This window comes from Scophthalmus maximus, chromosome 21 (assembly GCF_022379125.1).
Source record: "Scophthalmus maximus strain ysfricsl-2021 chromosome 21, ASM2237912v1, whole genome shotgun sequence".
Lineage (NCBI taxonomy): Eukaryota > Metazoa > Chordata > Actinopteri > Pleuronectiformes > Scophthalmidae > Scophthalmus > Scophthalmus maximus.
Window position 1 is genome coordinate 12,478,816 of NC_061535.1, and position 12,168 is coordinate 12,490,983.

Below are 12,168 nucleotides of genomic sequence, written 5' to 3' on the forward strand. Positions count from 1 at the left end.
CTCACTGCCGTACCCGATAGCGGAGAAGGGAACAGCACGGTGGAGCGAGTCGCTGCTTTTCAAAGTGCAGTCAGAGACCTAAGACAGTGCACTGTAGAGAATATCACCTAAAAGATATTCGAACTGCAAGATGAACTTGATTATGCCATTTATTCATTTACATTAACATTTTTAAACATGTTAAATGTTCGCAATATCTAAAGCAGCATGATGAAAAATGATGAAAATGATTAAACATGTGCAGCAGTGAGCAAAATGCTAACTTGCTGATATTTAGCTGCTAATTTACTTTACTTTTTTTGTACCACATTTCACTTAATTGCCTGATTTTTCATTTTGCGACAAAAGCAGATTGTTTTTGTTTGGTTGAGTCATTAGGGTTCAGCTTCTGGGGACCATGACCATCTGAACCAAACGTCAATCTATTAGGGATGTTGTAGGAGTTGAGTCACCTAAAACTCTACCCTTTGCCCCAGAGGAGAAGTCAGGGGATCAGGAGAGTTGATAAGATTATCCTCTGGGGACCATGTATGTGCAAAAATTCATGGCAATCCACACAATATTTGTTCCATCTGGACTAAAGAGGAGCACCGACCAAATGACCGACCAACTAATATTACCGACCCTAGATCAACGTCTGTAGTACGACAAAAAAACAAACACCGCTACGTTACATATTACTCAAACTAATTAAAAGACCCTGTGGACCACGACTGACATTTCTTTATCAAACCTCTTCAGGTTCTCTAACCATGTTTATCAGCCGTCTCCAGGTTTGCCACTTCTCTCCGTCAGAGCAGGAACACAGATAACATGACAGCCTGCATCGTTGTTGGACCCCACAAACACTTTTCCTCCACCGAGGTTGACCTCCATTACATGAGTGTCTGGGACTTGACATTATTTTTTAAAAAGGGGCTACAGCAGGAAATTAAATATTACAGATGGAAGAACTGGGGACCCGGAGGCGCTGCTTCTTAGATGTACAGAGAGCAGCGGCAGCGGTAGCGGCACCAAGGTCCCCTTGAAGTTTCCCATAACATATCACAAGATCAAACCTGCGTCTAACCATTGCCTGTACATGAGCAGCTGCAAGAAACCAGTCTCAAAGTCAAATGCAAACAATATCCACCATACGTTGAGCAAAATCCAGTCAACACAAAACCGCTCTATCCTGACATCTATGTAAACAGAGGCAACCCCTGCAAACAGAAATCCCTGCTCTCACGACGACCTACGACATGCGAGCTTACCCCCGCCACCAACACATCGAAGATGCTAACTGGCCCGCGACCAAATCCCTCAGCTGGCCTATGAGTTAACTCCTAGACTGCTCAATGTGGCTTAAACTGTACCATAATCCCTGGTCAGATTTGGTGGCCGCTGCATTTACCTGACGAGACATGCCGTGTGAGTGAAAATCAGACCTTTTAATCTGCACTTGTCTGCACGGTACGGCCATAGTATGCAGACAAACGCTGTTCAAGCTCCCGGTCGAATATATGGGTTGTAACCAATGACCGTATATAATGGATGGACGACACGTCTCCATTTCATCCCAATGTACAAAAATGCAGCCAAGTCCCGTCTGTTGGCACGAAGAGCGCAAGGCTTGTTTTGGGGGGGGATCCCTTTTTTTCGTCCATTTTTTATACAGTCATTGGCTGAACCAAACACACTTATCCTTATCCATTTAAAATACAACGAGCGCCCTTACCTCCAGTACCAGCCACAACTGATCGCCACATTTCACGTCCTTCTTGTAGTACATCCCATAAAACTTGACAACATTGGTGTGGTCAGACAGAGCCTTGAGGATGTTGTACTCTGCTTCGATCTCCTCGTCAATATCCTGCAAAACGAGGACACGGATTAGTCAAGATTACAAAAAACACATTTTGGCACAAAGTCATGTTTACTGGATGAGTTACCTTCAAGGATTTCAAAAGAAAAAGAAGCTAGGAGCTATTAGCTTCTCTACTATTTTCTGTAACTAGTGTGATTGTGTGTTGAGCTGCCAAGGAATTCCTTAATCCCTTGAAACCAAGCAGTCAAAAGACAGACAAACAATTACTTTAAAAATGTTGAGTTTTTTTTTCACTTCATGCCACAAAACACAAAAAAAGAAAAAAATTGCAAAATTGAGAAGAAACTTGGCCAACTAAAAGAGGTCGCCCATTAAAAGAGATCAACCAAACTGACCTCTCCGCTAACAAACAATTACTTAAATAACAGACCTGACTAATCACAAAAGGCGGGGGCATATATACTGTCTGGTCAGACCATTTTGAACCAATAGGGGTAAATAACATAGATGACAACTGAAACTCTACACATAGATACCCCATCCTCCCCCCATGCTAATTCAGCTTATTGGTCTGGTCCATTTACTTGGGGCCTCTGTATTTAAGTTGACTCCACCCTCATTCTCATCTTTTGGCCAAACCAGGAAGGAGAAGCTGATGCAGCAGACACGGTAACTCAAACACAAAGAAAAAATGATTTACTACAAGGAAACAATGAGGAAACTGTTTGAACCGAATGTGTCTATCTTGAAGTTTGAATCCCGTGTGGTGAGACAGAGCTGTTCACAATACTGAGAAGTTTGAAACCACACTCACATCTGTACATCAAATGAAGTAATGAAACTTTCTCCAGCAGCCTGTTGGCTTAGCCTAGCTTAGGTTTAAGGCCTAGCCTAGCTGAGGCTAAAGGCCTAGCCTAGATGATGCTAAAGGCCTAGCCTAGCTGAGCCTAAAGGCCTAGCCCAGATGATGCTAAAGGCCTGGCCTAGCTGAGCCTAAAGGCCTAGCCTAGATGATGCTAAAGGCCTAGCCTAGCTGACCCTAAAGGCCTAGCCTAGCTCACTTACTCATAGTCTATGTCTTGTGTTTCTACCATCTTCATGCTAAGCTTAAGAATTAAAAAAACAGAAATTAAAAGAGTTACCCATCGTCTTGTCTTAACTTTCACAAAGAGAGCAACAAAGTGTTTTCACCATAATGATTATCTAGGCTGATTTTACTTTTCTTTTTCTTTTTCTTTTCAGTTGGCCAGTTAATTAAGTCCCCGTCATTGACTATGTGGGCGAAAACGGTAAATCCAGGCCATCGTGATTACAACAATTATGAGTCCTTCTCCCACCTTATGTTGGAGCCACACTGTGATTAAGACAAGACTATTCAACAAAGAAGTCTCGCTTGTATAAATTGTGTCTACAAAAACATTTAACATCACAGTAGGTGAGTCTCTAGGAACTGTTCTTCATCAAAGAATGCAACAGTAAAACTTTTAAATTGAAGCTTACTGAGTTTGTTTGTAAGAGATGAGTAGTAATAACACTGTGTACACGTTTGGTAGCAGTTTACTGTATGGTTTTTTATAGTTTTTCTGCCTAGTTATTCACATAATTTTTTGGGCTTGAAGATATGCCTGCATGTAATGTTTATCATTACTTTGGTATAAAATATCTGCAGGTCAAGTGATTTTATTTTTTGACATATTTTTTAAAAGCCCAAAAAAATTGCAACTATACAGTTTTCACAACAACAAAATAAGGTTTAATGTAGAAAGGTCATGATGGATAGTGATTTTGTTTTATAAAATGATTGCTTATCTTAACTGTTGAAGCCGAAGAAAAAACACTTGACAGTTATTAGTCAACACTGTGTTTTTCACCAAAAAGGAAAGTGAAAAAACAAATCTCCGAAGGGACAAATGATAAAAAACCTTTTAGCTCTATCTGAAAACGTTTCTTGCTTCCTAAAGTTGACTGTAACTGACAAATCTCATCACCTTCTACTTTAGAGGATGACTCATTCCCACACTGTCATTTAGAAACTCCACGTTTGTCCTCTGTATGTCAAACTGTTCTTTGCTTTAGGACAAATTTTGTTGAAAAATAAATGTCTTGGTTCAACGCTGAAGCCCTGCACAAGGCAGAACAGCCCAGAATGAAAAGAGCGCCGCCGCCGCCGTGCGTCGTTCCTGATGACGAACAACTCATCAGAGGCAATTTGGGCCGAGATAATTTGCTGATGGCTGTAGATGGAAGAATAGTTAGAAGAAATACAGTGGAGCAGCATGATGTGTATCTTGTGGAGGGTTGGGCTAATTAATCAGTCGCTGTGCTGATCACGTCTGTGATCTTTCAGAGATTTTCTGAATTCCTCATTGTGAAAGGGTTTTGCATCCTTTACTTCCAACGTCGGAAAGTCCGGCCTTAGAGGGCCTTTAAGTGTCATCGTCAGCACATATTACAATGTGATGAAATGATAAAGTCACGGATGACGGTCTACCTTGCCAACGTGAGCTCTTGTTTCAATTCATATTGGATATCCAGATTTAGAAAAAAGTCAACTCACATGGATGGGATCCAGTATCTTCACAGCCGCTTTGCTTCCATCCGTTTTGTTGAGCACCTTGTAGACTTTCCCGTAGGTCCCCTTGCCGATCGTCTCGATGATTTCCCAGGTGTCGGTGGGATCTGGGAAGTTGTCGAAGACGATCGATTTCCCTGATTGTGGAAACATCTTCAGGAGCGATCTCCTTTTTGAAAGAAGAGAACAGGGGTCGCTGTTAGAAAAGAGCAAAAGGGGGTCAGCTGGGTGAGAACGTCGTCGACGAAAGAACTGAAACGGCAAAAAGATATGATTTTCCAAATCACTATTGTGCATTTCTAGTTCAGTCATGCTGGTTAAAGTGTAACCAGACGAGTGGCGTGTCTCATGTTCAAATTGGTGTCACACTGGAACTGAACTTTAGCACATCCAAGCGTGTTAGCTGGATAGTTTGGGCTTAAAGTTTGGAGTTTTTGTAGCTTAAACTGTGTAAACGGTGTATTTCATACAGCTGTGAGGTGTTAACAGTGGTGAAATGTGTTGTAACATAGTCAGTGGTTAAAATTGTTCAACTCTTTTACCTCAGTCAGCACCGAAATATGGACAACAAGCATTTGCACTGGACTGTAAAGTCTGCAGTTGTATATTGGGATTGTGGCGATAGAGTTTTGAAGTATATATAAGTGTGATAAATTATGTTGCAGTGACACATGTCCCCAAATACTGTGTATGCCGTTATTTGAGAGGCTGATGTTGCATTATCAAACATGTTTTTAATGCAAATAAATAATACCATTTGTTACACTGTTGCATAATTTAATGACTTTTTGGTATTTGGGCTTAAGGTTTATTTCTCAAGAAATTAAAAGGCTTATTTATCACTGATTCATATGTTATTTATAGCAAAAGACATTTATGCAGAATCTGTAAAAGATAATCTTAATGATCATGGCATTTGGTAACCATGGACTTTCTATAATTTTATAATTTAGTGTTTGTTTTATGAACCTAGAAAATCCTTCTTTCAAAGACAAGCTAGGTTATAAACAGCTGTGGATATGAGTGTTTTATTCAATATTTATCATATTGATGTGTGTTATTTGATTAGTGTCTCTAAACCTTAAGACAAGTGTGTATTTCCTACTTCCAGAGCCAATCAAAAACTATTTAATCAATTTCAAAAGTCATTTTTCTTTTACTTTTGAATTACTGATGTAATTATCAGACTACAGTTTATCCTAAAAGACTAATTAAATACCATAAAAGAAAGGAGAGGATTTGTATCTTTGCAAAGAGAGTTGTGCAGAAGAAAGTTAGTCAGGGCCAAACAAACATTGCTGATAAAGCAAACACACCTTCCATGAATCCTTCAAGATAAGAGTTGGCTGTTGCTGACTTTACAATTTTGCGACCGAAACCGAATCCATACAAACACCTAAAGCCACAATTAAAGCGGAATGAATCAAAACAAACTTACATCGTTCTCTACGAAAAAAAGATGTGGGACACTTTTTCAAAAGCGAGTAATCCATATCTGTGCGAAAGGTTGACGTGGAGGCATGTGGCAGCCTGGCCGGGCCGTGAGTGTGACCCACAAAGGAGGAGCTAATGCGAGCTAATCTCACTAGCAATTCCCCTGCACTAGGGCTGCCATTGGAAACCATCTCTAAGTGGTCGGAGATACGATGGGATTAACAGGAATTAGCCACTGTTGCAGCATGAGCCTTTCCCCATATAGACGCCCATTCATACACAAAGGAAAGCTGGTTAGCGGTCCTGAGCGCACGGCGCTACAGACGGCCATTCCTCTTTTATTATCAGTGGTCACTTTATTTATGGTCTAGTCTGTGGACTATGAACTGTGCTATATCAGATCCACTCCCTAGCAGTTATTTTATCTGAACTAGTTAAGACTGTTGTGATGATTTAAATCACTTTGACTTGAGTCACGGCGAATAAACGGACTCTGGAGCAAGATAAACCTGGCAAACGCGGACATTATTTCACCAGAGATACCATCAGCTGTTTTGCCTATGCAGAGCAATTAGACTACGCCGTATGCATCCACTTGTAGATAGTTTTGTTTGCCCCAATGTACACAGTGCCTGCAGACATCCTCAATAATACATCGCCGCCTTTATATGTGACGACATGAACTTGCTGCGACACTTGAGACAGGAGGGCGAAACCCAAGGACTCGCACTGGACACCTCCAACCGGAGCGCAGGCTGCAAGGAAATAACCCCTTAGAGGAGACACTGTGTGTGTGTGTGTGTGTGTGTGTGTGTGTGCGTGTGTGTGTGCGTGCATGCGTGCTTAACCTAACCTCGTGTATCTTGGAGCCCTGGCTGGCTGTCACCTTTAGTTAGTGGTATAGGCATTTGGCATTAACCAAAGTCTGTGGGCAAGTGCACACTATAATGAACTGTATGATGTATTTTTTAACTGAGTAGATGCACCACTACTAACAGATATCAGAAAGGTCCAGATTGCAAATTCCATTCTTTCATCTGATTCATGTCTAAGCAGAGGATTGGAAACATCAATTTGGCAAAAAAGCGGAAAACCGAGCCGCGCCTATCCGTGACGCCAACGAGTAGGTTAAAGTTTCAGCTTAACCTTGGCACAGGACGACTGTTGCCCTACAAGCCAAGGTAATCAGCCTGGCTCGACACGTTGGTGCAATACTTTCACTCAGAGTGCATGTTGGTTAAAGTAAAAAAATACTGAGAACCAAATGGCTACTTTAAAACAGTAAAGTCCTGAGGTGAGTGTTTGTACCTAGGTGTTTTTACCAACATACAATTTTTAATACAGCTTTTACTGATAACGTCATTAGAGCATGAGTCTGGATTTAGTTGTTATTTTTTTTAATGTGCCCAAAAAAATTATCATTATGCTCAAAATGAGAATCTGTGTTTCAGATAAAAAAAGAAAACAGCAAGTATTATAGACGGGCAGCTTAAGATAACATATAACTTTTACAAATTGAACATGCGTAACATTGTTTTTTCACAGATTAGAAAGTTTGGCAAATTATAGTAATATCTCTACTGACCTTTCATGGCTGATGGTGAGAGGGAACGAAGCGAACGGAGACACATGGTGAGGTGAGGATAAAGAATAGATTTACACCATGCACAGGCACACACACACACACACACACACACACACACACACACACACTAGGCTTACACAGGTAAACACACACTCACATGGCCTCAGGGTGCTGAACCACTCCCACAGCTTGCAAATGAGATATCCAAATGAAGTTGCCATTTTTACATTCAGTTAATCCGACTAAGCAAATAAAGGATGAACACATTTTCAGTCCTAGCAAGGAAATGCAAATATTGCAGCAAATTTTGTGATTATTTCTATTCTTCATCATACTTACCCTTTCTTCAGTGCATTTACATGTCTGGGTATCAGTAGTGGATGATAGGATGTTGTTCCTTGTGGGGCCACAGCCTCCTCTGCGATGTATTATACATCAGGGATAAGGACACAATATTGCGGCGCACGCCGGAGTTATTGGGCTCAGGTAATCATGTTTAAGTAATTAGTTTTAACGCGCGGCCGTCCAGTGTACCCGACAGCCGATGAGTAGTGAAGGTGTCATGAATTAGCCTGGAGAGGACGAGCTAACAACAGGCGAGTGTGTGGTCGACGGTGAGGAGCTGGGCAGGTGTAACAGGCCGTGACTTGCACTGTGGTGCGCTCGGCGTCGTTTAGCAGTGTCCCATTGGGGGGGGGGGGGGGAGTACTGAGAGTTCAGGGCAACGCCTGGTGGCATCTACGACCTGCTTCGAATGAAATCAGTTTGAATCAGTAAATCATTACTGGTAATTTTGACATATTGGTTGAGCAGTACAGTGTCACTTAAGGTATTAATAACAGTAGGTTTTATAAGTGGAAGCTAATTTGCTAATTGTTGAGGAATTTTCGTCTATCCTCCCCTGAGAAACTCTCAAGACGGGTCTTCTCAGGCACCAAGCGAGGTCATCTCATCTACGGCAAGACGAAACAATCGTTGAGCAGCTGAAGTCTCTCGCGAGGTGCCATAGTCGCGGGGTGATGACGACATTACTCTAAGCTAAATACAACTGCAGAGACCGGGGACGGGCAGACTGTCTTGGGACGGGGAACACTGTGAACCTGTTGATCTGTGTAGCGAACCTGAAGTCTCCTCATAATTGAGCTCTTATAAAAAATACTTCTGCTTAAGTCATCCACTGTTTCCGTCTGCCTGATTCAGCATCCACTCCATCAATTGTTACATTTTACAAATGACTACCTGTTAATCTAAAGCGAACTTGACAGGTTTTAAGCCTTTATGACATTTGGGTTGCCAGTTTGGGTTTGCCGTTCATCACTCTCTAGTTGCAAACTTCCTTTTTCTTGTACCGTACGCTCTCTCGCTCGTCACTTGGTCCACACTGAACCACTATTTCCACACACGTTTGTCTTGCTGACACACGGCTCTTACAAGCTGAACTGCTATTAGCACTGGGCTAACCCCCTTTCAATACATGAACACACCTGGAACATAACAAGTGTTTTTCTTGGTCTTCCTCTGATTCTACGGACATTGTGTGTCGGCACCAATAGCTGTTCAGTTAGGACAGAGCTAATGTGCTAAGTGGCTATTTAGCCCGGTGCTAACTGGATAAAGTGCCAACATTAGCTTTAGCTTCAGCTTATGTTGTGTTTCATGTGTGAAGTAGTTTGTCACCAAGGGAAAGGGCTACCAGAAAACAGTAAACAGCTCGCATTAAAGGAACTATGAATGGATATTGGATTTTTATTTTGATGTAACTGCCAGCAGTCGCGGTTTTGCCAACAGTTTGTTGGCGAGTCTGTCCTTCTTATCACCAAGTGAGATATGTCGTGGCCGTCAGGAATTACTGATATCGACTGACTTGGAAACATGCCCACAAATTGCAAAAGCCACGGCCACGGTTTGTGGATCCTGTTGGCCCAGATTGCTCCGTGGTATTACATTTCAGAGACTTGCACGTTTGCTGCTAGCAAGCTAATCTGCTGTAGTTTTTTTTTATTAAAGTGAGCTCACTCACTTAATTGAAGATAATAATTTGAGGTAACTTTGCTGATGGTTTACACAGTGACATGACTTTCAGTCACATTTGTAATGGCTTCCTTGGAAGTTAGACCCATTACAATAATGACCTCTTAACATTTAAAGCTGCAAACCTCAGTGCTTATTACAACATAGACTCTCGTGACCCTTTTTAAACCTTTACTATATAGTAAAGGCCAATCAAGGGGAAAGGCAAAAGGAAAAAACGAACATGTGACAGCATGTTTGTCCTCTTCTTTTCTGCATTGTTAGAGATTCATTTTGAGAATTTGTGCTGCCATGCTTATGATTTGTCTCATAATTGTGCCACTTGTTTACATTAATAACATGTTTGGTTTGACAAACCGCACACAGCGCTTTAAAACTTTGCATAATTACATCCTTTAGCAACCTCCTCCTTTAATGGAAAAGTGAGATTTCTTGCAGCTATGACTTACTCTGTCGATCTATTGATTCCGCTCAAACTGTCAGAAACTAATTGCACTGGCAGTGAGGCTATTAATGTATCATACACACTAACAGATGGCACAGTGATTGTTTTCCCTCCAACACTCAGAGGCATGTATCAATCAGAGAGAGAAAAAGTCTCTCTGAACACGAAATCAAAAGGTTATTACGTAGATCTTTACTCTCACTATTATGATATCATAAACCTTACATTTAGTGTACTTGAAGAAGCCCAGTCTAATTGATAAAAAGAGGAAATATAGGTCCAGTGCCATAAAACCTGATCATTCATTTGGGTTAAAGGCCCCAGGTTTTTTTTTTGCTATTAATAAATCTGGGGCCAAGCGACATCTCTGTCCATTGTGAATCACAACGATGACCCCCACGCTCCCCGTCTGGGGCAGACCCTGTGTGTGATCAAACGTGCCAACTTAAGTGTGGCTCCCTCATGCTCATCCGCCAGGCTTTGAACAATGCAGCAAACCAACCTCATTTCCTGCTCCATTGCTTTACAAATGACTCCGGAAAGCTGAACCAAAACCCAAGTATTGGAGATGCACTGATGGCCATAATAGCCGTATGATTAGAGCGGGCAAAGGTCCAACTCAGAGTGCAGACTGGACCCACCTCCTAGGCTTCGGACCAGTTCAAAGCTGGAGTTTCAATAGATAAATAAGAGATGAATGGTCCAGACTAAAACATTTAAACAACTTTCCTCTCTCATTCTCTCTATATCCTCCATCTGCAGGTAACTCTGACTCCCAAGAGCTACAGGATCCAGAATTGACACTACTTCTCAACTATTGGATCATCAGTATCAGAATAACTATTATTATTAACTGGTGCTGCTATCATTAATAAGACCATTTCATCTAAAAGAATTACTATCATTATTGCCATTATGACAATCTGGCGGTGCTTGAAGACATCAGTTACACAACTGTTCCTGGTCTCCCTCTCTCTCTCTTCTAACGTAACCTTTGGCAAATTCGCAATTGTGGAATAAAATTTTGAAATGACTATGGATAATTTCTCTTGAAATGCTACACGACTGTGAGTTATCTGTTTATCTAAGATTACATACATGGTAAATGTCACCTGCTCAACCAGCACGTTAGCATCATCATTGAAAGCTATTAGCATGCTGCTATTAGCATTTAGCTCAAAGCACAAAGAGCAAGGAGTGGAATAGTTGTCTTGCGTTCATGCTACTTCAGGCTACTGCGGCGAAATTAATTTCCTTCTCATTATAAAAAAGCAATAGTACAGATTTAATCATCACTGTGTTGATTGGAAAATGGATATTTGTTATTATTAAAATGGCGGGCATCATTAAATTACCAAAACCATCTTTTGCCTTCATGGAAACGGTAACCCTATCGCATTGGTGCATGTCATGGTTATGCAAGAACTCCCAACTGAATACATTATCTCAACAAAAGCCCTGCCTCTTTTTGCCTAATGCCCCATACGAAAAATTGGATGAAAGCCCACGTGCGGCACACAGCCAAATGTGTGACGCCTCGCATAAGCGGTTAATAAGCTTAATTTTCTGTCAGGTAGCCTACATACTGCTCTGCTGCACTCCGAGGCTCTCAGCCACCGATCAGCCGCTGGCCTCAACACTCAGTTCTCTTTGACTTACGCCGTACTGACAGGTTATCTCGTCCTACGAAGATCGCTGCCTGAGCAAATCATCCTTCTCACATGCTGTGAAGAACTGTTTGTTCTGCTGGTTTCATTTGGCCTGTCGTGCCTATTTCAGTCCTTGTTTTTAATAGTACAAATTTGTTAATCTCAAACAGGCACACAAGCTGATTGCCATTGCTGCAAGGCTTTTAAATTTCCTCACGCATTCGAAGATAATGGAGTCCCAATAAATGTTCTGTTGCTGCGTCCTAAACTCCTTGACAATAATCGTCTCTCAAATGTAAGACTAGTACGGTTTAATTAACAAAATGTCTTACCTGAAATTAAAGAAGCTCTTTTCAGACATGTTTTCGGACCCACTCCGCCGACAGATCATTTGTGAAATGTTGGGACTCGGAACAGTACGAGGGGTTGAGAGCAATTATGTTGTTGAAAATGAAGTGGCACTGGAATGACAAGCAAGTCATTTGGCTTTGTCTCTTGCAGCCCACTCATTAAAACCTGCCTGCATTTTTGTTATTACCAATATGACCGCATTATGCCACGAGCTAAGGGAATTTTCTTGATTTAGACAGAAATAATCGACATTTTGAATGAAAGCATTGCTAAACTTGTGTTATCCAACTTCTT

At 41.4% G+C, this 12,168-nt stretch overlaps 1 protein-coding gene and 1 long non-coding RNA gene across 7 annotated transcripts in view; one reads left to right on the plus strand and one right to left on the minus strand.

Annotated features, from left to right (window-relative positions):
* The window catches only part of myo3a (myosin IIIA), a 41,639-nt gene extending 34,137 nt beyond the window's left edge, over window positions 1-7,502 (minus strand). For 2 of the 6 annotated variants that reach the window (XM_035619607.2, XM_035619606.2), the window contains exons 1-2: window positions 4,365-4,887; window positions 1,718-1,852 (exon numbers count right to left, since the gene is read on the minus strand). In XM_035619607.2, coding sequence (XP_035475500.2) covers window positions 1,718-1,852; window positions 4,365-4,691 — 462 coding nt within the window. In that variant the 5' untranslated portion in view covers window positions 4,692-4,887. Of the gene's footprint in view, window positions 1-1,717; window positions 1,853-4,364; window positions 4,888-5,817; window positions 6,137-7,398 lie in introns of those variants that run through there. The other 4 variants (XM_035619610.2, XM_035619611.2, XM_035619608.2 and 1 more) reach the window with 4 other exon arrangements.
* Window positions 2,444-10,893, plus strand: LOC118291375. Its single transcript, XR_004786647.2, has 3 exons — window positions 2,444-2,476; window positions 3,050-3,242; window positions 10,637-10,893. It is a non-coding gene; the product is annotated as an uncharacterized LOC118291375 (long non-coding RNA).
* The last annotated feature ends 1,275 nt before the right edge of the window (window positions 10,894-12,168 follow it).